The following is a 27,187-nucleotide window of genomic DNA, read 5'->3' on the forward strand; positions in this document are numbered from 1 at the left end:
CCTTTCATTCATCGTAGGGATCGTAAGATAGATCGTTTGACCTGTAAAATGATCCCAGAAAGATCGCTGAACGATTCGGTTAAGCATCCTGATATTTAATTTCATTAATTGTGGGATAAGTTGATTCAAATTAGCCGCTCTTGGCCGTGTTCGCGTGTTTACGGTTCCGAGGCCCAAGTAGAAGCTTCATCCCCACTACTGGCCCCTTGACGCGATGACGTCGATCTCTGCCGGCAGTCGAATTCAGTTGGATTTCGAAGCTTGTTCAATTCGGATCGGGACGTCCCCTTAAGTTCTCTATCGTTCTATGTCTGTCGATCGCATCGGCGTCTTTTCACTTTGACTCGTGCGTGCCATTGTGATCGACGTCTCTTTTCACGAGCACATTACGAAAATCATAGTTATCGACACAGTCGCGCGCTATGTACGTCTGGATCGTGCAACAACTCCCGATGCCACAGGTGTCGAACGTCTTTTACCCGTTCAACACCAGCTTAGAGGAAGAAATGAAAAGATTGTTCACCGATCTATCGATCGAAACTACGACTGAACCTCAACAGAATGGTAAGTTGTGTTACGATCGTTTCAAATACGAAATAGAATTCCCGTTTTGACACGTTGGGATAATTTCCTTTCGCGGACGTATTAGAAATTCAAGATTCTTTTATCCATTACGTTTCCGCGCCCAGTGTCATGCTAGGTAACGTAACATAATCGTTGTGCGTCGTAATTTCGCGGACGCTTTGTATGGTCGATTACAAAATTTAAGCTAGCTACGTTTTATACATTTTTGGTTTATGACTTTGCAAATTCTTTGCGTTATATTTCATTTTATTTTGTCGGATAATGAAATAAGTTACTTGCTTCAACCTGTCATCGACGATCGTTTGTTTCTGTAGAAATACATTATGACACATAGATTTTCCTTTGTTTTTTGTTCGTTCAGACGTGCAGCACGACATCTATCATTTCATAGCTTTCTGTTATCGGATATTACGTGCAGTAAATCGAGGATGTAATTACCGAAACTCGTAGGACGAAATCTACGACGATAAATTAATTTATATCGATATCGATAGACGACTGCTTCGATTTCAAACCTTGTGTTCCGGTCGTAATTCATCGTGCGTCATCGCGTTGCGATCCTATTGGCGGTACCTTCCACAGTTAGTAAACAATCGAATCGATAAGAGAAATTCTGTATTCTAAAACGTGCCGGTGGCACAAGCCACTGTCGACGATTCCTAGAACCGCTTTCGATCGAATTCGATCGAAGTATGTCAACTATGTTCGGCAAATATACTTTCCAGTATTTATCAATTCGTTGCGTTTGATAATCCACGAAAGTCCGTTAACCCTTAATATCAGAATCACAATAATCCTCCAAAGTTTGCCAACTTATATTTCGTCTATGTTTCATATGTAAATTCATTAATTGCACGAATAAATCTATAGATTTTAGACAACGCAAAAATGTGTATTGAAATTAACGAAACGAGAATATGTTTCGATATTGTGGTCGTGAAAATTCGCGTAACAAAATATTGTTGATCCGTATCGATGAATTCGCGGAAGAGCTCGGCTAAGTGAATTCCGAGAATATCGTGTCACTTACAGGTGTACTTGGTCGAAAGCAAAACAAAGATTAACCGAATGTCATTAATCTTTTTGCACTGTACGGACAAATTTTAAACGATATCCTGTTTACGATATTCGATATTTACTTTTTGGTTAAGCGTTGAACCCCTCTAATATGGTGGTTTCTGCGTCATCTTAAAAATAGGACGATACTGTTTACAAACTGTAACTCGATACAGCCGGCCGTTATTTTCTCGGTTTATACTTCATCGAAACCCTAGTCGACAGAAAGGCCAAACGAAAATAAATGATACGACGCGATAATTAGGCGGCGCGTATTTATTTATTTTGAAAAATATCAATATCGTAAGCGTCGATGTTTTTTAAGGACTGCCACAATATTCAAAGGTTAATTAGTTGGTAAATCGTTAACGTTACTCGATGGTTGTTGTAGTCGAGGATGTAATGGAAGAGTTCCGTCACAATGGCCGCGATTTCGAATACTGTCCAGACCTGGACAGCGACAAAGTACCAGAGACGACACCACGACGCAAAAAGAACAAGAAACCGTTGCCCACGGAATGTGTTTTCTGTAAAAACAACGGCGAGGAGGAGAATTATTACCGGCAACACTTACTGAAAGACGCAAATGGCCGCATCATATGTCCAGTCTTAAGGTAGGCAACATTGTAAATACATTTTAATTTTGTCCCTCTAGAATTAAAAGATTTGTACGTTCGAATGGAAAGCGGTAGAAAATAGTATTAATATTAAATAAAGCGGTATTCGATCGTTCGAAAAACGAGGCGTCGATTTTCTGGAAAATGCCAGGAATTTCGCCTGGCATTACTGGAAGTTGTGCCTCGCTTGAAACGCGTTAAGAACCGTGACGACCGTTTCGAGATAGTCCCTTGTAATTCACACCGTTTTTTCTTCGTTTGTCTCTTTAGAGCGTACACGTGTCCGATTTGTGGCGCGTGTGGCGATGCGGCCCACACCGTCAAGTACTGCCCCAAGAGCATGAAGAATGGAACCTCCTTAACGACGGTGAACGCATTCAAGCTTTTGAGAAACTCGATGGGCAAACGACGCACCAAGTAAAACGCACGGTGCAACGCTCGTTGCACGTGTCCCCTGTGACGTTATTGTTGTGCCATAAGCGACGTAAGGTTTTTTTTGTCGAGGGTTTTGACGTTCCGGGGTGGCCTCGAAATTCAACATCTTCGAACCGATATCATCTGCTGGCAGGTAATCGCGCCGTCGCACTCTTCGACGTAAGCAACGAACGAAAGTATAACGCGATTATAAACAACATATATATATATATAATATATATCCAAGAACAATTCGTTCGACAAAAGTTTACCGTTCGTTGATCGATCGATCGGTCGGATACGTATCGCGATGAAATTTATTTTACGTCTCTTAACGTGAAATACATTTTGCGTTACGCATCTTTGGAACACATTGTATAGATCACCGAGACTGCGACGCGAATTGGCAAGATACAAAGAGGACTAACCAAAGATCTTTACATAGTTTGTAGAAACTATTTATACTCTTACGTGCCATACTATATTCGGTGAAATTGTTTCGTTCGTTTCTTAACGAATAATAAGACCGCGTATTTCGTCGATACGAAGGAAATTAATTTCGTAAGCTGATAATATTGATAGCGTATGATATTAAATTCTTTTTTTTTTTTAATCGCGTGTGTTTACATTTACACGCATTGACACCGACGGAATTCGACCGCATTCGCGCGTACGAATTTGCGACATCTTTACTCGGATCGTATTTTTCTAAACAATTTTAGATGTTAATGCGCGAACGGAGATTCGACGAAAAGCAACGGAGCACTGTGATAACGCAAAACCAAGACAATCCTTTTCACCCCCAAAAAAACCGTGACACCGGACGTTGATCAAATCATGAATAACAAAACAACAATATATATTCTCGATCTTCACTTTTCTCCAAATTAATTGTGCCGTTTGGAAAGAGACATATCGACGATTTAGTTGCGTTGCAATTCGCCAAATTAAGTGCAAATATTATTCTCTTTCGCGAGACAATAAGACGATTCGAATTAGAATGACTTTTCTACGCGTCGTTGGAGAATGTAGTTCTCTTTTATTTATAATCAAGTTTACCGCCTAGATACAAAGACTGCGTTTGTAGTTTACGAAAGACGGGAGAGCTCGGAAGTTCCTTTTACGCGTTTTAAGACTAACGCGACGTGGACACATTTAATAAAAATAACAAACTTGATTGATAAAATGGATTTAAACTTGATTCGATAACTGTTGTCAGAGTACCAATTTTGCCCACCTTTGATACGCCAGTTTTGCAACACCTCGTTCGTTACATTTTTTCCACCGACTCGACTTTAAAATGTATTTCGTAAGCGAGGAAATAGTTACTAAATAAATTCCTGTGCCTTTGTACGACAGATACGAGAACCAGCTCTCTATCTCTAGATTCTCCGACACGTCGTTTTCGTGGAACTGCGCGAGCATGCAAAGCTTTCCGTTCCTGTGTGCCTGACCATAAGGTTCATTGAAGGTCGCCGACAGAGATACGAAAACCGTTGTGTGTTTACCTTCTTTTGTTCGCGATGCTCGGATGAACCTGATGGCCAGATCATCGCTGTTTCTCAGGCAGTGGCTTTTTTTGCTCGACGGTTCAGAGGACCCGACGCGCGCGCAAACTAAATCTAGATCAGTGGTTCTTAATTTTTAAGCACACAGTTAACATTTTTCAATCATCTCGAAGGATTTCTCTCCCAACAAAAATAAATAAGTAATCGATTCTTCGGTATAAATATATTTTATACACAATTTGTAACTTTTTTCCGTGAAGAATTTAATGATCGCCGAACGAGCTCGAGCAAACCAAAGCGGTGGTTTCTCTTGAAACGCGTTACTGTACGCTGCTTTCGAAATCTCGGGGTTTGTTGGTAATATCTTAAAATTACTTATGATTTCGATACTCAGTTATATTTATCGTATTGTATATTATTTAGCGCGTAAGGCTACGGAATAGGATAGTTTTAAGATGTTCGATTAAGCTAGAATGGAGAAGGGATCTCAGATAAGAGTACTTTAACGGTAGTTGATTAAATTTTCTACTCTTGAAAAGAACACTTTTTCGACCGTCCGACTTGATTGAACCGAAGGAATTTTACTACGAATAATTTTCCATTCGCTCTGACACCACCTCCATCGAGAAAGCATTGTATAATCGGTGACTGAGAAGTTGCACGATTGTTTTGCAAATGTACAGAGATTTATCATTGATCGGACGGTATTTAAAGTGTGAAATTTTAACCCTTGCCGCGAGGTCTGCCTGTGCACGCAGATCGCCTGCTCACACTCTGCACAGTGTGCGTTCCTCGAGTAAGAATTCCTCCGCAACCTATCCAGAATTTGTATTGTAACTTTTAATTGGAATTTATAAAGATTTCTATTGAATTAGTGATACAAGCTCCATACATTACTGTGTTTTATAACCAAAGTTCCTATTGAAATGATTGGTAGTTAAGTGTTAGGGTATGCGTTAGCAAATAAGGATGACAATTGCATATCGTATGGCAGTTTGTTCGACCGTATGGAAGAAGCAAAAAACGTTCAGACAACGAAACCAATCGATGGTTCATACTTTTTGGTTGTTCAGCCCTTTGCCATACCAACGACTTATCTTGTGCAAAGTAGAGTAACACTTTTATCGTATACGCGAGACTATTTTAGTATTTCCACATTAGTATCTAATAACATTGATTAAATTTAAGGTCGCAAAGGGTTACAAGTCGGTCTCGATCGTCTGACACGTTTCTAGATCTTAACGATAGACATTATTTATAGCGACGATAAGTATTATTATTCGTGGGAACTAAGAAAGAACCAAATTTTAGCGTAGGTCTGTTAACTGCAGTATTTGAAAGTATTAAGTTAACTGTTTTGTAAGCTACGAGTACGATAGAAGATAGAAACGAGACGTTCGCGTGTAATTTTTCATTTACACGCATCACGTCCAGAGAAAGTACAGTCTATCCTCCTATAACGCGGTTAATTTTAAATTATTAACACGTCAACGGGACTATTCGCTCAGAAATTTACAAATATTCATCTAAAAACAAAGTTGAACTGTTAACCTCGTACAAAATTTCGCGAAACATGTTAAATCGAAGTGATATTTTCGTAATACCGTTGTTATAAGAGGGTATCGAACTGAGAAAAGAGAACTCTCGTGGCTGCTGTGGGGCAGCTGACGCGTAGAGTCAAACGATTCGCAATAAAAGGCGAGATGACGTTACGGTAATCCGATGCCCAGCGTGGTTTACGATTAAGAGCGGGAAGTGATAACAGTAATGGCAGAACGAGAATCCTTAACGTTACAGAGGTAGCTAATACTTGGACGGTTATTACGCTGTGCATTCCATACATTCGTTCCATATTCATTTTGCACTACCGTTGATATATCCCTAACACTTTGTCGAGCTTGTTACACGAGAATTGTACAAATGTTAATTTCCCATTACACTACATCTAAATAGTATGTAATCGCCGTAATAGTTGAATGCGATTTTTTAATTTGATATATTGATGATAAGAATGATTGTTTATTTTGAATTTATGCGAATCGAACGCTCGTCCAGCGGGGTGTATATTTTTTTATTTTGTTTTCATTACTCGGTTCGCCTGATAATCTTTTATAATAACAATACCGCGCACGCTCGGAACATTCGTATTGTTACATTAAGTACAATTTTGCGTACTATCGTCATAATATATATATATATATATGTATACATATTTGTATTTCGTTAATTTTTCTTACGAAATTTACATTATATTATTATTATGTTATTATTATTGATGTGTTATTATTTAAGCGTACATAGTCCGATGATTGGTATCATGAATATTGATGTTTGAAAAAAATATATTGCAATTTAAACTACTCGTACCATCTATAACACTTCCCCCGATATTAGGCCAATCCATCGATGTCTCCAATAATCAGGACAACGGTTATAAATAAAACGAACTCGTTCGCCTCGACGCGATGCGAGAATAATCCAGTAATCCAGGTGTTTAATCGTCGCGAATTAATAGCACACGTAGCTCGCGAGTAAAATAGAAAACAAAAAAAAGAAACAAAGCAGATACGTTTTATAAGTAAGTCATTAAACATTGCGTGACTGGACGGTTTCATGGAAACTGTCCGCGTTTTGTACTTCGCACGCGTCGACGAGCACAAATAGTTACTTCGTACCTTTGCAACCGGTAGCAGCAATTTTCCTTCTGTTTTCTGAAGCATTTTGCGATGCATACTGCACTCTACGCGACCAATTTCGAATTTGTTGCAAAAAGAAAATCCTATTTAAATCTTCCCGAGATCGGTCCTATCGAAAGGAATTTTACAAAAATATTTTTTCGACGTGGTCTGTGGAGTCTGTTCGGTCATGCGCGTATGAATCGAATCGTCGCCTGTTCCGAGGTATTTTTATAGTAATACCTAAACCCTTTCCTGCCGTTTACTGGGTAAGTAGGTCGTTCATTGTATTCTCTTGCACGCTCGGTTAGCGACAACATTTTTAATAAACAAGTCTCGACGAAGAAACATATTGAAATTTTAATTGGACCAAACGTGGACGTTTATTGTCAACCACTTGATAATATTAATTCGATAAGTTTGAAGTTTCTGACGATCAAGTTAGCATCTAAATTAGGCGAGTGCAAGATCATCATCGATGATTGTAAGGTCATTAGCTTAATCGTTGCGTATCTCGGGGGGGGCCGCGGACGAACCGTGACGCGGGGCTATTGTCCGTAAAATTGAAAAACGGTCCATGCAACAAAGACAACCATTAGCCTCGTATCTGAATCTGGTAATTCCCGGTGTGTCAGGTAATACGCGAGGCGTCCAGTGTGTGCATAAAACGTCGAGCGGCGTTAAAAAGTCGTTCAATAGGGGACGAGCCGGTGAACGGAGAACAAGTCATGTCGCGGGTTCTCGCGTCGGCGTGCGTTATCTCGATCGTCCTAATGATTTCGGAAACTGTGTCGCTGGATCGATCCAGGGGGACGGTGAACAACAGGCTGGAGGGCTCGTTTCAATCGGCTCCCCTGTTCCTGTTCCACCTGCTCAAGCTGAAGCACAAGATTCAGAGAATAGAGAACGTTCCGACCAGCCCGCCGACCGCGGATTGCGTTTGCATACCTCACTACCTGTGTGACGTTAACGGTACCGTCACCCCGGATAAAGTTGGAACGATCGATATTCGGTGAGTGTCTACCGATGCGGACAAGTTTGGTCACGATTTATCGGACAAGCTAGGAATTCAACCCTGGCGCGCGAAATAGTTCATTTGGGGGGGGAAGGGTCGATTCTAATTGCACACTTGACAATTGCAGTTCCCACGTATTGTAGAGCATCTAACAATTAGGGTTACGGTTTTTTTTTAATGGCGGTCACTCGAGTTTGACGGGTAGAACCAACCCTTTGTTATTACAGAAGTTAACCTTCGGTGAACTTTGTTCCAGATACCGAAGATGTACAGGTGACTTGGAGGTCTGCTGTCGTTTGGTGAACTCCACTACAACCACAACTACGACTACGACTACAAAGGCGCCTACGACTGCGACAACGAAGGCGCCTACGACTGCGACAACGAAGGCGCCTACGACTGCGACAACGAAGGCACCTACGACGATGACAACGACGAAAGCCCCCATCACGACCTCGACTACAACCACCCTTGGTCCAGTGGTGTTCCCGAGCACAGAGTCCCCGAATTCTCAAGTCTGTGTCTGCGTGCTGGAATCTCAATGCGATCCTTCGGGAATAATTGGTTCCTCGGGGGAGGGGGTGATAAATCCCCGTATACAATTCGTCCAGTGTCCCAACAGTAATCAGGTCTGCTGTCTGCCGTCCAGCGTGATCCGTTCTCCGACCACCACCAGCCCCCCGCCGGTCGTTCCCCCGCGAATCTGTTATCTTTGCGGGGGTGTGATCCAGTGCAATAACGGGATCGTGGTCCCTGTGAATCCTGTGGTGACCTACAGCCAGCCCTCGTGCCCTGTGCCCACCACCTGCTGTCAGGGGATAAACCCCATATACGGAAACGGGATTCCAGTGGTGTTGCCCAACACCCCCCAACAGGGCTGTTATTGCGTGAAGAGCTGGCTGTGCCCCACGGGGAACTCGATCACCTGGGGCCAAACCGGCGCCATTGACCCCAGGTCAGTATATGCTGGGCCCCAATACGTTTATTAACTCTTTATAGACAGGCATTTGACATTTATATTATCCAGTCTATGTTTTCCTTTTCCTAATAATAATATTAACATATATAGAATCGAAGAAAAAGGAAAGAGCTACGGGGATTCAAACCCACGATCTTCGGAGATTGCTGACCAGCTGTTTTACTGCAGTTCATGTGTCAGAGGTCTCATATATATTTATTTTTTATATTCCAGAGTCCCTGCAAACGTCGTAGCATGTTTCGTGCATTTCTACCAGAATGCAAAAGAGTTTCTCGCGACAATAGGAACGACAGAACAGAGAATCATAGAAAAGACGTTGTTATAAGGACGCGTTTATTGGGTGGGTGTACCGTTGGACGAAAACCGTGCCTTTCTCGGGCATTGTTTCGCCAGATGCGAGGCTCTCGACACCGAGTGTGTGGAAGTTCACGTTCTTCCGCATCTGGCAAACTTTCGCTTTAATCGTAAATCAGTGTAGAGGCTTTGTCGAACGCGCGCGCTTCTTTTGGTCAGGCGTCGAAAGGGCCCACACTGCCCCGCTGTTTTAGAATATCCTTCCGCAGGGGAATATAAAAATATATGATTCCGTTTAAAGCTCTCGAGTGGGTCACCCCTGTGCACATTGTTTAGGCAATGCAACGCCAGACTGCTCGCCTCTAAACACTCAAAGACTCTCGATACCTACTCGACCTCGAGACACCAGCGACCGCCCGTGAGGGTGCATGGCTTTCGTCCAAGTCCCATTCAGTCCTCGAGCCAGCCATAAATTCTAAAAAGCTAAATATCTGCCTTCAGAACGTTTCTATAGCACGTTGACATCCACAATGAGTGGTTGGTTTGAAAACTGACAAAATTCTTTTCGAGACCACTGGTTATTGAACATTGCCCAGAGATATTCTAGCGTTGATTATTGCTGAGAACAGTGCTTCTAAAGGATTCGAATGTTTTAAGTGTTGAACTTTGTCCCAGGCTTTCATTGTGTTCCTCCGCGGACGAGGTTTGCTGTCTGACCACCGCCATTGGCGCGCAGACGGGTCGCGAATTGCAGGACGAAGCGAGGGAGAACATAATAAACGGGGAAGCCTCGTTCTCGCAGGTCGGATGTGGCCTTCAGGACGACTCGTACGCACCAGGTTGGTAGTGAACTTTAAAGAAAATAAATACCGTGATGCACGGGTGAATTTCCACGATCTATCCCCATCATTCAAGATGGTCGAGACGACCATGCAACCTGATCTAGACTCGAATAACGCAGAAACTTTTTTTAATCGTAAAAATCAAAATCAAAACTGAACTTGCAACGTTTCGCTCGATTTCCACAGCACAACCATACCCTACGAACAGTGGGAGGACCTATTTTGCAGAGTTCCCGTGGATGGTTGCTCTCCTGACGCTGCAGCCGGATGGAAAGTACATGTTCCAGTGCGGTGGATCATTGATCACCGATAAAGCCGTCCTTACAGCGGCGCATTGTGTCGCTAAGTACGTTCTATCGTGGATTTGCTAGAAATCTAATCTCAAGATTATCGAAATTATTGAAATTATGAAAATCTTTCGCCAGGCTCGAAAACAGCAGACTGGTGGCGCGTATCGGTCAGTTCGACTTGGAAAAACAACCGAGTGGTCAGCCAGTCCCCTATCAAGAGGTGAACGTGAAGACTGCGGTGACCCATCCGTCGTTTTACAGCGCTGGTCTGTTCCACGACATTGCTGTGCTTATTCTGGGCAAACCGGTCAATCGAACCATAAATGCCAGGTCCATTTGTATACCTCGACAAGGATCCATTTTCCCTGCTGGGACTGAGTGTATTGGTACAGGATGGGGCAAGAATTCGTTTGGTGAGTTCACCGTGAGATGAATTACTTTCGTATAAATGTATAATATTATTTTACAAATTTTTGTATCCCATATGCAGGTGGTTCGTACCAAACCGAGTTAAGAAAGGTGGAGGTCCCCATAGTCGACAGGACGGATTGCCAAAGTCGACTCAGGGCCACGAAATTGGGCCCATATTTCCAGTTGCACAGCTCGTTTATGTGCGCAGGCGGCGAAATAAACCGGGACACGTGTCGCGGGGATGGTGGAGGACCTTTGATTTGTCCAACGGCCACGGGACAATATTTTCAGGTAATTTCGGTGGCTGTAAACTAATTTAACCATCCGTGTTCCCTATTCCAGGGAACAGAAATCATTGTGCTCCTTGCAAGGTAAATTTAACCCAGTCCCAAAGATTACTTTATTCGATGGAACGAAAGGGAGGAAGTTTATTTACAAAAATAATTCTTCGAATTTATCTGTTGCGTTTATGGACCAGTATAAAAGGATTGCAGTAACTTTATCTCGTATCGAAGTCGATTAATTTTCTCCTGACGTTCTTCTATGGAAGTAAACTAATTTTTCACGCGTTATCATGGATTGTTTTCTTTTAGGCTGGCATAGTATCTTGGGGGATCGGTTGCGGGTCTTCGAACGTGCCCGCTGTTTATACAAACGTCGCCCAATATACACAGTGGATCAATCAGCAACTAGTTACTTACGGAACGTAAAAATACGTTCTTTATATTCCAGTCAGATCTCCAGTTAGTTGAATACAATAAATTATTTTTCTTAGATTTGTCGTGAATTATAAGAATGTACATTCTATTCGCAAGCGTGAGAAAATGTGTTCATTTGTTGAATTTTTTCCTAGAGAACTATAAGCGCGAATAGTTTGAAATTTGTTAATAATATTGTAAACTATGTTTCCTACACCTTTGGCATTTTTTAATGTTCACGACACGAATACAGTGAGAAGTTACATCAACGATAATGTCTAGTTGATACTAGAACAAACATGGTTAAAAATGCTAGTAAATAAATAGATTTTTATTAATACAAAAAGTGTATTGTTTTTCCATGTACCTGCAATCATTTTCAAGGTAGCATTAGATGTTGAAATGTTAAAGAACAGCGTCTAAAGAAATTTGTCTTTTTCTCTTTGAAACTCGGCAACGCACACATTTCGTGTTTAGTTTTTTATTCCGTGCATGCTGAGGGTTTAAAAATAGTTTGTCTTGCGTCATTGCATACGTAATTGATTAGATAAATAAATTGCGCGTAACGCGTATCGATCCTGACGCGACTAGTGAATGGAAAGTTGGCCTCGTGGTTCAATTCTTCCAGTAGCCGTGATCGTCTAGTGGTAAGGACCCTACGTTGTGGCCGTAGTAACCCAGGTTCGAATCCTGGTCACGGCAATGTGCACAAAGATCACATTGTCACGGTGGAAGTTTATTTTTTTCCCCATAATAATACATATTTCATTTATATTTATTATTATACGCGATCATATGGAATATTTTTTTTTGCTATATGCATGGTATTCACCGATAACCGACGTAACAAGCTTTGTTAAAAAGTAAATTTAAAAAGTAAGTTTCATTACTAGCAATTAAATACAATTTTATTTTATTAAATAATGCATTCCAAAAATCACAGAAATTATAGTTTATAAGCATAGAGAATGTTTGAAAAATGATTCCAAAAGGCATGGCTTCTATTCATACTTGAAACAATGATTTAAGTTTGCTCTGGAGGTCAGCCAAAAGTTTCCCCGGTTAGGGAAAGGGACAGGAGGGCTGTGACAAGGTAAAGTTCGTGAAATATCGGTCTGTAGTATTTTTATCGACAATAAATACATCACGGACAGCCTTGCTTCATTCCGCCGGAAATATGGACGGGACAAAAAGTTTTATTGCGCAAGGAAATTAGAGTCCCTTCCGTTTTAAGGGGGATTCCCGCCCGGAAGTCGATTAAGTAGGTCACTACCACAATCCTTTTTTTTTTAAGAAGAGTTTAAGGATTGCAAACTCGATTCACATTTAAACGCATTGTATCTGAATTTTTTTAACAAGTTAAAAGTCTTTGTTATTTCTCGTACGTGGAAAAGGAATATTAAATTTTAAAAAATGACCCGTCTCGAGATAAACAATGTTATCTAGAATATTCAAGCTAAAGTTACAAGTGCTGGAACAATTATTTACCCAGTCCTACTGTCAGCCATGTTGGAAAATGTGATTCAAGTGTTCATTTTTAGTTTAAAGGTATAAATAAATTGATTATGTACATCTGACAGTTTATACGAGAGTCCAAACATTGTTTGCCACTGTCAACAGAGGTCAAAGATCGAACTAATCCACTTATCGCCAAATTTCACTCTAACCAGATAATCGCGGAGCATTGTGTGGTCTAAACAGGGCCGTGCCCGTTTCTTTCAAAACTTGGTTCATGTTTCACAACTCCTTCAATTGACGACATTGGTCAAAAATGGGATTTGGTAGCTTCCACGCATGCTTCCAGGAAATCTGTATCGAAGCCACGGCCGAGGCGTGCACGGGGAATAACCACCTTTCTTGCGTCAGTAAGATCGAAGGTGTTCGTTTAACACTTCGATAATGGCTGACAAGTGATATCAATTGAAGCATGAGATCGTCAAGGATAGAAACGACCAAGTTATTCCATAGAAAAATATGTTTCTAAATTTCCAACATTGCTTCGAACCTTTCAACGAACTTTCTCGTCCATTTTTAGTCACACGTTCGGTATGAGCACCCGATTTCCTGAAAAACTTTGAAAACTTTGGAATTCCGTGGAAAGCCCAGACTCCGCACGAGACACAAAGAGATGTCGGAGGTGGATTAAGGGACTTGATGCGTGGATGCGTTTACGGCGATGAGGAGGAATCAAGAAACCGCAAAGATCTGGTGGGGGGGCCATTCTCATAAACGCTCCTGTGTGTGTGTGTATGAGAGAACATAATCGCGGATCCAGTGACCAGCGCGTCGCAATCGCGAGTTGTTCCTTGGCGAGAGAACTCGTTTCATATTTGGGATCAGTTCACGGTGAGTGGCACAAGTCTTTTCATATTTTTGTGGACTCGATTGTTAGGACCTGCATAGTTCGTGGAACGAGAAAAATATAAAATATTCGTTGGACTTCTCGATCTTCTAAAAGATGTCATAGTGACTTCTAAATGCAAAGTTTCGTTTCGTATTGTCGACCAATTGTATCTTGAGACGTAACTGGTTGCTTCTGACAATTTTCTCTTCATATTTATCGCGGTTAAAATTAAAAATAAATAAAATCTACCAATTGTACGAGATATTACTGTCAAGCTATAGTCTTTCAGTAACTGTGCTTGTTAATGATTTCACCCCGACTTTGGTTCGTTACTTTGTGATCTCGTTTCCTTTATTAAAGCGCCTCGAGTCGGTGCATTGTTTGCCTCCATGTAAGTCGACGGTGCTGGTTTGCGTTACAGTGATTCGCGTGTTCGTAAATTATAGTTTCGTAAACAGTTCCCCGGACATTATCCAACTCGAATCTGGCGTTCGTGCATTGAACCAAGGTTTGAATCATCCTTGAATTGGTTTACGAGAATCCAGTGTAACGGAATCTGGCGATATTCCAGGCACGTGTTCCGTAACTTCCAACCAGTTCGTTTAAACGTGTTGACGCGTCGACCAGTTCTCAACAAAGGTCAGTGTCGAGTATTTTCGACTTGCCACGGACACTGGAACGATGTGATCCGCTTATGTAATTTCCGATCTATTACAAGGAAAGTAAACTAAGCGACACGATTCCCTGAATTTCGTAAACGTTGGACGTATTTTGCCGATAAATCAGTTTTAATAACGTTATCGGCGCCTCTATTTTTCAACCGAGTCAGATAACTCTTGGTTGAAATTGGAGTAACACTTTCAGCCGGAAAATTGTTCGTTAACGATACAAATAAACGCACGATCTTACTAGATAGCATAAAGAGGGCAAAAACTAGTTTAACATTTTTATTTGTTATCGAGACTCAAGTTTTAAGCCATGAAAGTCGAATCGGCAGATAGTTTCATATTTTGTATTTAATTCCGAGGTCGTGCCCCCTCTCCCTGCTATCGCGGTGCAGTCTGGATTTTTCAAAACCACTGTACTATGACTTAAGTCTTGACTCTTGGAATCAGTGTCTCGATGCGTCATAGTAATCGGTACCTCCAATTAAACGCGACGGAAATACCAAGTAGGAAAACGCTCAGCTATTTTGGATATCCGATAAAAGTACACGAAACCCGTTTCCCGATACTCGTTGTATTTTCCAGCTTTTACAATTACAGTATTTTTTCCAACGAGCAAACTATGACGTCTTATGCTATCGAACGGGTCCCGAACGTACATTTATTTTTTTTAACAAAGCTGATCACCTTGAGAAACACTTCGCAGGCTTCTCCGTGCGATTTTCTTTCGAGGCACACGACGGCCTTGGTACTTCGAGACTCGGTATACGAAATTTGTCACGCGAATTTACCAGAAACACCACGAAATTGACTTTCTCCTTGACCCCTTCTGCCTCCAGAAAAATCTATATTTTACCCAGAAATTCATCTCGTAATTGCGTACAGTGATTGCGAATAATCCTTCGTCGAAAGACAGTCATTTATCAACAACATCGGGAAACTCGATTGCAGTGTTTATTCACACAATTATCGTCCTCCTTGTCAGTCTCTAATTAAGACAAACTTCCTTGTTTATCTGTCCGTTTGTTCCGAGGAGTAGTTAGCATACCGAGGCCTTGAGAACGTGTACAGAATTATCATAAAATTAAAAAGGTAATCGCGGCACGTATCGTTGGATCAAACCGAGTCTAAACGGTTCGAAGCTGCCCGAGGATAAATGTTTATGAATCATGGGCTTCGTGACAGGACTAATATCGTATCGATAATTCTATGCTCGAACAAAAACCACAATAAAGGAAGACCAGGTATTCGATAAGACTTTGATACGAAACGTGGGACAAGACCGCTGGTCTTATCCGCGAGATCGTGAAGTCATCGTTATTAATATATGGAAATAAAATTATGAGCAACTGATGGATTCTCACGATGCAGTTGGCTACAAATCTCGCATGGAAATCTCGTTTTCGATCGTCTTGCCGCGACAGTGAAAAATCCCAATTGGTCGTACCGTCGGCCATCTTGGCTTTCCGCGAACGTGTTTGACAGGAATATTTAATCAGGCAGTAATTTCCATTAGACTTTATCCTGCTATAATTTAAAACAGTAAATTGCATTAAAAGTTTCGTTAAGGAAAAACAAAAGTAAGCTTCATATTTGCGTTAGTGTCATCGATATTCGAATCCGGATCCAGGGGAGTCCACTCAGCTCTGAGAATATGTGACTTTAAAGTAAAATGGTGTTGGAATCCGGGTGGTCAAGTAATGCTCCTTTTGTATAATCAGAGTTTATTCATGATCGTTGAACACACGCCGAACTCAACTATGAAGAATTTCCAATGGAAGTTGACTCTAGACAAGGCGTTAACACCCGCAGACTTCTTGGGCAACTCTAAGGCCCCTGGCCCTGCGGTCACGGGGGTATGGACCCTTAGAGCTAGTGACTAACATCGACGACGTATCGATGTTTGGCCTATTGGTCATCCAACAGTGTATCAGGCGCCAATGTATTCGAATAATCGAAATCCTTGATCCCTGGCATTCGTTTTCAGGGTCCCAGTCGCAATGTGGAGAGCACTGTTGACGTTGGCTCTAGCCAGTCACACCCTGGCCGTGCCGGCTCTGCAGGACCAGGGCTTGGACAGCCTCATATCGAACGTTTTCGGGCAGCCCTCGACCCAAACCACGGCGCCCGTCACCGAGGCGAACGAGGACGGCAATTTGGACGCTTTGATCGGGAACGTGTTCGGTACACCGTCCAGCGTGAACCCTACCAGCAATATAGGGACTTCGGGTTCGGGGTCAAACACCATTCTGGGGACGCAGAACACGCCGAAACCGTTGCCCAGCGACTGCGAATGCGTCCCGTACTTCCAGTGCAACAACGGGACCATTCTGGATAACGGGGTCGGGCTGATAGATCTCAGGTCCAATTTTGATGACAATACTCCCGGGGATCGCGCTCTGGAGTGAGTTTTCCAAAGACCAGGTCTCTGGCGCCGGGACCCGCCAATGCTGTCACCACAAAATCGCTGCACGATCTGCAAAATGGCGGTATCAGTGGACTAACGACCCACTCGCGAAAGACAAATCTTGCATGAATTGGACCATATTATCGAAAAGCTACTGTTTTCGGTGCTCTGTTCGTTATCCGGGGGGTTCTTTCGATTCGCCTTCTGTGTTGCGAATGTGCACGCCGCATGAGCCTGTCTTTGGAACTTCCTCTTTCGTACAGCATATTTATTTTCACCGTTGGGTTGTTCGTATTTTCGGTGAACGTTGCACGTTACCAAACTTGTCTCAAACTTTCCAACGTCGGAATAATCTCGATTGTTTGTTTCCTCGACGATACAGAGCCTTCGGTCCGTGCGAGAACTACTTGGACGTCTGCTGCAAGCCTCCGGACCGGAAGAACGAAACGACTCCCACGACTCCGGCGGAGAGGAAGGGTTGCGGGCAACGAAACCCGCAAGGTGTCGGTTTCAGGATCACCGGAGACAACAACAACGAGGCCCAATTCGGCGAGTTCCCATGGATGGTGGCGATCCTGAAAGAGGAAATGATCGGCGCGAACAATCAGAAACTGAACGTCTATCAGTGCGGAGGTTCCTTGATCCATAGACAGGCCGTTCTGACGGCTGCTCACTGCGTGCAAGGGTAAACTATTTCTACAAATTTATAATTGTCGGACGTTGTGCTTGAAAAACTTGTTGAATCTGTACGAAACACGATCGTTTTGCAAACAGGAAAAACCCGTCCGAGTTGAGGATCCGTGCAGGCGAATGGGACACGCAAACCGTGCACGAAATATTCCCGCATCAGGACCGAACTGTGAAGCAGGTCATCGTCCACGACAAGTACTATCCCGGTGCTCTGTACAACGACGTCGCCATCTTGATTTTGAGCGAGCCGGTCACTTACGCGGAGAACGTCGACGTCGTGTGTCTGCCCGAACGAAACGATGTCCTCGATGGATCTCGATGCATCGCCAGCGGCTGGGGCAAAGACATATTCGGTAAAACTATTAATCCATCGTGAATTGAAAAGTCCAGAGAATCGAAATTTCCATAGCAATCGATGCTCTATCAGCTTTTCCAAGTGCCAGAGATTGGACTAAACTCTTAAACTTAAACCGTTTATTGTGTATTTAGTATACTTCTAAGATAGAATCGTCTCCTGTAAATAAGTTCTCGTTTGAAAGATAGAATCAAATTTGCCCAGAGAGTTAAATAGGCTTATAGCTTTATTGCTACGGTGGACGTTGGTTTATTAGGGCCGTCGTTTATTTCTGGTACTAATGACCCCCAATTAGCCGGGAGCCAATTGTATATTATGGTTTTGCAAGTACCTGACCGGTAACGCTCGTCCTTTCAGGTAAAGAGGGTCATTATCAGGTAATCTTGAAAAAAGTGGAACTACCAATCGTGCCACGCGACAGATGTCAGGAGAGTTTGCGAAAGACGAGATTAGGGAAGTACTTCAAGCTTCATGAAAGCTTCATCTGCGCCGGCGGGGAGGCTGGCAAGGACACCTGCAAGGTAACTAACAAGATTATAGAACCTCAGAGATTTTTCTGGCAGAGAAAACTTGTACATTGAACTTGGTACATATCTCACTCTATATTTACATCTCTAGCTCATGCAGAATCACACACTCCCCTCGCCCTACCTTACTTGCGACGCAATAGCTTATCTCACTCTTCTTAAATATTTATCTCCGTATTTCGTTTGAACTTGTACTTATCTATTACTTTTCTTTTTTATCCTCTCTGCTTTCCTCAGACATTATGATGTTTCCTCGTTCTTACATACATCCACTATTTATACCAACCTTATCTTATTATTGTCTTATTACTCTCTCAACAAATATCGTAGTGTACTATATTCATTCGCATTCTTTTAAATTCTCGTACCTTCCATCAAACGCAAATCAATGTTCTCCATTTTTAAATTCATTTAAACTCATACTACTATACTATAAAATTTTCTATTACATTTCTACTATATTCCCTGATCTCTTCCTCCCAAGATCTTTTCCAACACAGAACTGATAGTTCTCTTTTATTTTCCTCTATTGTTATATATTCTGGTATATACAGACAGGCTTTGAGCAGAGCCGTGTGCGTGTGGTGTACTCTAATTTTTAGTATTTCGTACATCGGTGCAAATTGAACATAGTGTGTGACTTTCTTTTTGCAGGGTGATGGAGGAAGCCCCTTAGTGTGCCCTAGCAAAACCAATCCCAATAAATACGTGCAGGCGGGTATCGTGGCATGGGGAATCGGCTGCGGTGAAGACGGTACCCCAGGTGTCTACGCCAATATCCCATATGCACGCGACTGGATCGACGAGCAGATGGCCTTCAACAATTTGGACAATACCGTTTACAACGTTTAACATCGAAAACAGACTGACTCGTTTTATAAATTCCCTTCATAAATACAGATCGCCATCCTCTATCACCTTCTGTCCAACAGCATTTTTTAATATTGTAATCAGCACAAGATAATAAATGAAATACGAGTATACAGTAAGAAAGGTTTATCAAATGCAACCCAAACGATAAGAGGATATAGAGTAATTGTACAGTAAGAAACTATAAACCCGTCCAGAAGTTATAATTGTTTAAACATACATTATATTTTTCGGTAATGACTTTTTTTCTTAAAAGTCCGTAAGAATTCGAGAGTTTGTCTAATGACCAAAAATGATTGAAATTGACCCCTGTAATTGAAAATAATTTTTCCGGAACGATTTGAAATTTTTGAATTTCGTCGAAAAATGTCTGCATATACTCGAATTTTTTTCTCGAAAATGCGTAGGAATTCGCGGGTATGTCTAATGACCAAAAATGATTGTAATCGACCCCTGCAACTGAAAATAATTTTTCCGGAACGATTTGAAATTTTTGAATTTCGTCGAAAAATGTCTGCATATACTCGAATTTTTTTCTCGAAAGTGCATAGGAATTCGTGGGTATGTCTGTTCACCAAAAATGATCGTAATTGACCCCCGTAGCCGAGAATAATTTTTCCGGAATGATTTGAAAGTTTTTAATTTTGTCGAAGATTTTAAGTTTTGTATCTAAATTCGTCCTTGTAGAAGAAATAAAAATACGCGTAAAATAAAGTCGAGACACCTGAGGATTTACAGTATTTTTCTCGAACTTTACGATTGTCCTCGGCTGACTATGTTCTTCGCACTTCCTCCCTCGGTACACACACCATTTTCCTTTTCCCTTGCTCACACCCATACATGCATCCACTCTAGGAACACACATTTGTTTTTTTAACTCTCGACCGACGATCTTCCCGTCACTTTGCAGGCCCATTTCTTAGAATTGTTTTGTTTCACTGCCAAAGTGTGGGGTCGTGTGTTTACGTTATTCGAGTACTGCACTGTTCACTGTCCTCGTAACTTTGAGGCAGTGATTCTTAATCGCGAATGTTTCACCATAGGATCCAACGAGTCTGTTATTTCTTACACGTTCTAAATTATTAGCAATAGGGAAATTGAACTTTAACTTAGAGTGCTTAAGTTTTATTCACTAATTAAAATTTTTGGGCGGTTAGGAAACTATGGAAACTAGTCTTTGTTTCCGGAGAGAAATTCTACTATCCATTTGATATTAGAATAAGCCGTCTTGTTACATTGTTTTAATACGTTTAGTCACAATATGACTTGCTACGATATACGCGTTAATGTCCGTATAGCATGCACTGCTACATTATTTACTTTGAACAGAAAAAAAATATCGACAGATGCTCGTCATTCTATGTGTGGCGGCTATTCATGAAAAATTTCGATATAAACAAAACGTGTTATACCGTCTCGGTAGATTTCCGAAGCTATGTTTATGTGACCTCTTTACTTTCCGACCTACAAAGAAACAAAGAAAGAAATACAGTATGTATGCATGTACATACGCGATCGAAAAATATTATTATCGATGTCCTGTCTAAAAATTATTAATGTGTATGTATATACAATAGATATTAGACGTTTGATTTGATGCACCAAACATTATTTATATGTATGTTTTATGGGCATTCTTTCCCAAGCAGTTTTACCTACGTAGTAATGTTCCCTCCTTTTTTTAACGCTCACGATTACCCTATGCTTTTTCCTTGTCTGACGAATACAAGTCAAGGCTAGTCGTTAATTGTTCTCATTGTTCTCAATCGGACTGTAACAATTAATTGCAAACGTAATTATGTTTCTATCTAGTCAATTTATTACACTGTATTTTTTACTACTAATTTGATGAATTTTGAACAAATTCTCAAGAGGCATCGAGATCGAGACAGAGAACCTCTGTCACAGGTAGAGTCAACACTAAGCTGTACGGTCAGCTTCAATTCATTATGGTCCTCGACTTCATAGCGTGAACAGTCCAACGCATACGCGATCAATATAAACAACAATATTATTTGTATCCAAATTTTGTGTATCTTGTAAAAATCATTCGAGAAAAACGCTTGAAACTATTTACGAAAAAGAAACCATAAAATTTCCAACGCTACTAGTATCGATATATCGATATATGAACGCTTGGGATTCCCGTTGTTATTTAGTAGTACTTGAATTTTTCGCGGCAAACGTACAAAGTGTCTTTTAACGAAGATCAAATATTGTATAGTGTTGAATGTTTCCTCTTCCTTCGATTAACGGAACAGATTAAAGAAGATCGGACTGTTGGCGAGAAGAAACAGAAGCTGGTAAGAATAATAGCACCATTTATGTATACTTACATTCATCGTTTTATCAGCACGTGCTACAGTAAGTAAAACCGTTTAAGAATTAAGCGTTGATTTATTGGAGACAGAACAAGTTTTCGATTGTTGTGAAAATAGTTTAAGTTTCGTTATGTACGTAATTTGTAGCTGTAACAATTTAATCTATAACAAAACGAACAAACGAGTAAATAAATTTAATTTCCAGGAATGTAATTGCATTGTTTGCAATTGAAATTGATTTAATGTGTGATATCAGAGATCTAATTCGTCATTTTATTTACGAACGTTTTTTACTTTTTATAATCACATTTTGATGTTTATTTTCATTCGTGACAGCAGACAATTACGATTATTGTAATACAGAATTTTATAAGTTGTACAATCTTGTCATAGTATTATCTAATTTGTAATATTCTAAGAAAAATGGGAGAATCAGGACAGAGTTATTCTTCCGAAGAGGAATATTGGTTAAATAGAAAGAAACTGCGACCAAAATTTTGGCAAAATACCTGCGGTGTTGCAAATGCAATACAAGACAAGTATAAAAATATTTTGGGTTCCAGACCCATTGTTCTTTTGCAAAGATTACCAGAAAATGTTATAAAAGATAACAATGGTCAAACTAGCAAATATTCTGAACAAAAAATTGACGCAAAGAATCTTGCAAAAGATTCTTTATCGGATGGGCAGTTGAACAGACCTGATTTATTATTATATAATGCAAAAGTTGTATTAACAAGATTGTCAATAAATGAAACTAGATTGGCTACAATAGGTAGAAGCACTGAAAAATTAGGTAAAGTTAGAACTGCTCCTAAATGTAATTATAGTTTAAAGAAAGGTATAAATGGTTGTACCTTACCCATAAAAGATAATTCTGTGTTGTGTGTGAATAAAAGTGATTATGAATCTACCTTTGGCAAAAGTAAGTAAAGTATTATCTTCTTTTCATTATAACTATCTTTAGCATAGAGTTTAGAATTATTATATGGTACTTGGTAGTGGTATATCTATGTATTTAATATTTCAATTATTTTTGCAGCGGCAATTGTAGGAGACAATAAAAATTCAAACATAATAAATGTTCCTAGCCAGTTTGAAGCATGTACAACAAAGATTCTGAAGAGGAAAGGAAAAAGGAATAATGGACATAATTTTAACAAAAGGCAGAAGATTTCCCAGCAGTCCCAGATCTTTGAAGATATTGATACAACTAGGATCGATGAGAAAGAAAGAGATCTGAACCAGAACTGTATTCACAGTATGGTTCATCGTAGTGGCAATTTTGTAGATGAAGAAAATATTGTATTTAATCACTTTAATTTTGAAAATGAAGAACAAGAGCATACTTTGCCAGGTACACAGAAATTAATAAGAGAAAAGGAAAAGATCGATGTACATAATGTGACGCATGATATAATGCAACAATCGCTAGAAACTGCAACTTTACTAAAAAAAACACACACAGAAAATAACGAGATCGTTAGTAACGAGGCTATACAAAGAGTAAATAGCTGGCTTACAGATTCTAGAATTAAGCCTAGCATTAGCGCAATTGAGATCGGTAGCATTAATAATAATGTTATAGAGACAAATGCAGATAGAGCAATATCTCAATTGACGAACGTAGCCGTTAATAAGATTACACAGACCAAAAATAATGAAAATATACCACCCCGTATTGCGGAAAAAAAGTTAAACAACGAACAAGGTATTTCAAATTCAATAGAACAGAAGGAAATAGAAACTCTTAAAAGCGTTTCTAAACCAGAATGTGATTCACTGCAGAAAAAAACATGGAACTTAACGGAAACAACATATGTAACATATAAGTCACCTGTACAAAATGAACATTTATTTTCAGACGAAGTAAATTCTAGTAGTAAGCGCACCGAGGATGACGAGGATGAAGACATTGACTGTATTTCTTTGTTCGCTGATTCGGCACTTATGGAAGAGTGAATATTTGATTTATTTATACTATCGATAAGTTTTCTAGCTACAATGGTGCCCGGATATATGATCAACGATCGAGACCGTACTTGGTCATATATCCGGACACCACTGTACTTGGTTGAGTACAATACTTGAGAAGTTATATTTTTTTATAAATATTTATAGATACAACGATTCACTTGTATCCGTTAACAAGGACAAGGTGTATAATTATTTACATACTGAAAAAGCGTATGCCATGACCAATAATGTAATTGATAATTATTATAAAAGGACTGCATATGAATTTAATAAGTTATACAACTCTTACAGTTCGGAGAACAGTCAAAATACTACAAAACAAAATGAAGAATCGTTAGAGTTACCACAAAATACAACACAAAATATCATTGTAGACAATACAAATTACGAAATACAAAGTAGAGACTACAAGAGAAAATATCATAATTCAACTCCATTGATAAAATTCAATCAAAATTCCCAGCTAAATAAAACAACGAATAGACACACTCTCGATATAACACAAAATATCATTAACGCTAAATCTCTTCTATTGACGAAATTCTTACAAACGACCCAGCGAGATCAAACTGAAATAAGACATCGTTTTGATATAATTTCAACAATTTTTCGCGGCTATTGCTATAAAATAATTAAATTTGGCGTATGCAACAACGAAAACTGTTGCTTTAGTCATGCGGTATGTATACAATAATACAATTTTGTAAATAATAATTAAAATGAATGCTTTTTTAAAATCTATTAATTTTATGCAATTATTGTGTAATAATATATGATTTTATTTATTATATAGTTCTTGCCGTTTATGTTATATCTGTATACGGAAGATGAACAATTTTTGTTCAAAATTATAGACGAATTGAGATCGTATAACCATCTAACATTTTTATCTAAATTCTATGTATATTTACTGTCCGAGAAGAATGATATCATGTACGTTTTGAAAATGTGCAAAAAGTTATATCAATGTAATATTTTGACTGACAAAATGGGCACAGATACCATTAGAATGTTGCTAAACAACAATTTTTCTATAATAACAATTATAAATAAATTAGAAACAATTGTCAGCATCGGTGATTCCAAATTTGTGAACTGGATTTTGAAAATAGTAGACGAACTCGTTATATATTATATTCGTAACAGAAAACATTGGAATATAATAAAATCATCGTCGATAACTATAGAAGATATAAATCCAGAAATTATAGACAGTATTTTAGAAAGATATATAGCTACGGGAAAGTACATCGAAGATGTACATGAAAATATTAGAAATAAAGTTAATGATTATACTAAGCTCAATCAGCAATTACTATTAATTATTAATAATAAATTGCGGGCACTAAAGGATACACGAAAAGTCGAAGATGACAAAGTGTCAAAAGAAACTGCATTAACGCAGTCTGATGCATCAACTACAAACGATATAACGAGTTCGCCGAATATATGTCTGGATACTTTTTTGAAAACAAACAGCCCAGACAATAATAATAATAATGTAGAAAATGAAATGTCCCCTTATAAATTACATTCAATTGGTAAGAATCTTAACAAGGGAACGTCGAAAATCGTCCTTTGCCCGACCGAGTATAGTTTTTAAATTAATTTCTTTACGTAAAAAATTTTAAACACTTTCTAGATGATTTGCCAAAACCGTATTCCAGACACAGCAGGGAAAAGTTTTGGAAGTTTTACATAAAACTCCGTAGCCTTCAGGAAGGACTTATGCACGACGATTACGATCACGTTATGGAGATCCTAAACTCTGTGAAAGAAAAGGAGAAGACTGTCTTCACTCGCGCGTGTTATCGAATTCTCTGCAACGAAATACAATATTCGCAATACCAATTGAGCAATCTGCTTTTGAATGCAGGTAATGCACAATTTACTGAAACATAATAATTATCGAGAATCTTTTGCTTTATTTATAAGTCTCGTTTCGTATTTTAGATTTAAACGAAACATTTTCCACCGAACTTTCATGAGAAAAAGTGCCTTAAGCCAAATGCATTTTCATTTATGTAACTTTATACTGTTCTTTTTTAATAATTCACGCAAATGCAATCAGTCACATTACTTTGTATTCAAATTTAAGCGAATAAAATAATTATATTATAATGGAACGTCGATGTTTATTTGAAATTGCACTGAACATAAATTTTTTTTTTTAAACGTTACAGTTAAAAATGGAGCAACAACTATATTTTATGAAATATTATTTAAAGTTGCGATACATATTTTGAACGATTTAGCTAGAACCGAATGTTGGGTACTAGCATATAAATTACTCAAAAATATTGATCTTATGTTACAATCGAATATTTATTTTTTTAAACCTGATGCCGCAACAATTTTACTGTTTGCCGAAATTTATTTAGCAAACCGACAACCTATACAGGCTTTCACCTTAATTAAGCGTGAGTTAATACTGTTTTAAGCTGTGCAATCATATTGCGGTTGTTTTCAAATAATTTATTTTTCTAGAAAATAATATTATGTGTACCAATCGTGATAAATGGAAGGTGCAAAGTAGTGCGAAGGACGATTATGTGAGAACACAGCTAATGGCTCTTTTATTAGATACATTGTGCGATACATCTGCTTCGTATGCTTTTTATATTTTTGAATTTTTACTTCTAGATCAAAGTAGCAATTATTATCCAGTAGGTAAGAAACTACATTCTATGGGGCTAGCGCGATAATAAATTTCAGCACATAAATATGTTTTACTTCCTTTAGACCTTACGCGTGCCGCGAATAAATTAGTATCAACGTTTTTGTTAAGAAAAGATTACGAGACGATCATAGATATTGGAAGACTAATTGTCAGATATGATTTTGTACTTAGTACGATAACCTATCGAGCACTGATCGCCACATTAGTTCACGTCGATATAATTCTGGCTCAACAATTGTATGAACGTGCAATCGGTTTAGGCATATACTCCAAATTACAGGTACATTGACCAACGTGTGATCGTTTCTTTTTATTAATAACCATTTTATTTTTTACGAACAGTTTCACCCTGTACCACACATTATTGTAAAATCCGATTGGACGAGCGAAGAAATGTACCTCGCGATTATGAATTTAATGCACCACCTTTCGACGAATATTGGTCATGCGATCGATCGTATTAAGCCGAACCAGATTTCAGTGTATCTTTATTTCGAGGTATGTCACTTTCACTGTACGATCGGGATTTTCGTGAAACGAATATTTGTACAAGGTAATTGTGAATTTGTCAATTTCAACTAATAATTCTTTTGCAGATCATGCCTTCGGAAAAGGAACTTGTTTCCGACGAAATGTACGAAGAACGCGATAATAAGATTAATGAATGTATAAAACGAATGAGCACTTTGTTAGACAAAAAGTTTGATCCACCTGTTTGGTTGGTAAGGAAATATAAAAGTAAATTGCAGAAGTTTAATAGCGTTAGTATTCTTAGGCATTTACGGGGTAAAACTTATATCTAATGTATTTTATGTAACTTTAATCGGGACTACTGAAATTACGATAATCGTATAGTATCTAAACATATCGTTTCAATTTATATACTTTTTTTTTTATAAAACATATTAACTTTTTCTTTTCTTCTCGACTTTAAGATATTTAATTCGTATGACAAAGGTAATCATTG

The 27,187-nt window shown here is 39.2% G+C and overlaps 5 protein-coding genes and 1 non-coding gene across 7 annotated transcripts; all 6 read left to right on the plus strand.

Annotated features, from left to right (window-relative positions):
• The first annotated feature begins 262 nt into the window (after positions 1–262).
• LOC122396124 (nanos homolog 3) lies at positions 263–2,858 on the plus strand. The gene is made up of 3 exons (XM_043394261.1): positions 263–564; positions 2,033–2,255; positions 2,529–2,858. The coding sequence occupies exons 1-3, from the start codon at positions 423–425 to the stop codon at positions 2,677–2,679; spliced, it is 516 nt and encodes a 171-aa protein (XP_043250196.1). The 5' UTR covers positions 263–422; the 3' UTR covers positions 2,680–2,858.
• Positions 2,859–5,149: 2,291 nt separating this feature from the next.
• Positions 5,150–11,631, plus strand: LOC122396547. The gene is made up of 9 exons (XM_043395069.1): positions 5,150–5,165; positions 7,133–7,344; positions 7,491–7,867; positions 8,127–8,825; positions 9,819–9,982; positions 10,172–10,331; positions 10,411–10,688; positions 10,766–10,977; positions 11,280–11,631. The coding sequence occupies exons 1-9, from the start codon at positions 5,150–5,152 to the stop codon at positions 11,394–11,396; spliced, it is 2,235 nt and encodes a 744-aa protein (XP_043251004.1). The 3' UTR covers positions 11,397–11,631.
• A 383-nt stretch (positions 11,632–12,014) lies between these two features.
• On the plus strand, positions 12,015–12,086 carry Trnah-gug. The gene has a single exon. It is a non-coding gene; the product is annotated as a tRNA-His (tRNA).
• A 1,493-nt stretch (positions 12,087–13,579) lies between these two features.
• On the plus strand, positions 13,580–19,370 carry LOC122396522 (phenoloxidase-activating factor 2). Of its 2 annotated transcripts, none has more exons than XM_043395024.1 (6): positions 13,580–13,730; positions 16,381–16,797; positions 17,183–17,485; positions 17,575–17,843; positions 18,203–18,366; positions 19,027–19,370. In XM_043395024.1, exons 2-6 carry the CDS (start codon positions 16,394–16,396, stop codon positions 19,222–19,224), a joined length of 1,338 nt encoding a protein of 445 aa, XP_043250959.1. In that variant the 5' UTR covers positions 13,580–13,730; positions 16,381–16,393; the 3' UTR covers positions 19,225–19,370. The 2 variants fall into 2 exon arrangements, with proteins under 2 accessions (XP_043250959.1, XP_043250960.1); XM_043395025.1 differs by having other exon boundaries at positions 13,581–13,730; positions 16,381–16,755; positions 19,027–19,366.
• A 1,815-nt stretch (positions 19,371–21,185) lies between these two features.
• LOC122396549 lies at positions 21,186–24,520 on the plus strand. Its single transcript, XM_043395072.1, has 5 exons — positions 21,186–22,488; positions 22,606–23,521; positions 23,685–24,219; positions 24,334–24,452; positions 24,499–24,520. Exons 1-5 carry the CDS (start codon positions 21,987–21,989, stop codon positions 24,518–24,520), a joined length of 2,094 nt encoding a protein of 697 aa, XP_043251007.1. The 5' UTR covers positions 21,186–21,986.
• Positions 24,520–27,040, plus strand: LOC122396358. Its single transcript, XM_043394675.1, has 7 exons — positions 24,520–25,081; positions 25,183–25,416; positions 25,724–25,960; positions 26,028–26,210; positions 26,283–26,500; positions 26,563–26,718; positions 26,817–27,040. The coding sequence occupies exons 1-7, from the start codon at positions 24,529–24,531 to the stop codon at positions 27,021–27,023; spliced, it is 1,788 nt and encodes a 595-aa protein (XP_043250610.1). The 5' UTR covers positions 24,520–24,528; the 3' UTR covers positions 27,024–27,040.
• Positions 27,041–27,187: the final 147 nt, after the last annotated feature.

This window comes from Colletes gigas, unplaced genomic scaffold (genome assembly GCF_013123115.1).
Source record: "Colletes gigas isolate AHSC1104 unplaced genomic scaffold, ASM1312311v1 Colletes_gigas_Sc00007, whole genome shotgun sequence".
NCBI lineage: Eukaryota > Metazoa > Arthropoda > Insecta > Hymenoptera > Colletidae > Colletes > Colletes gigas.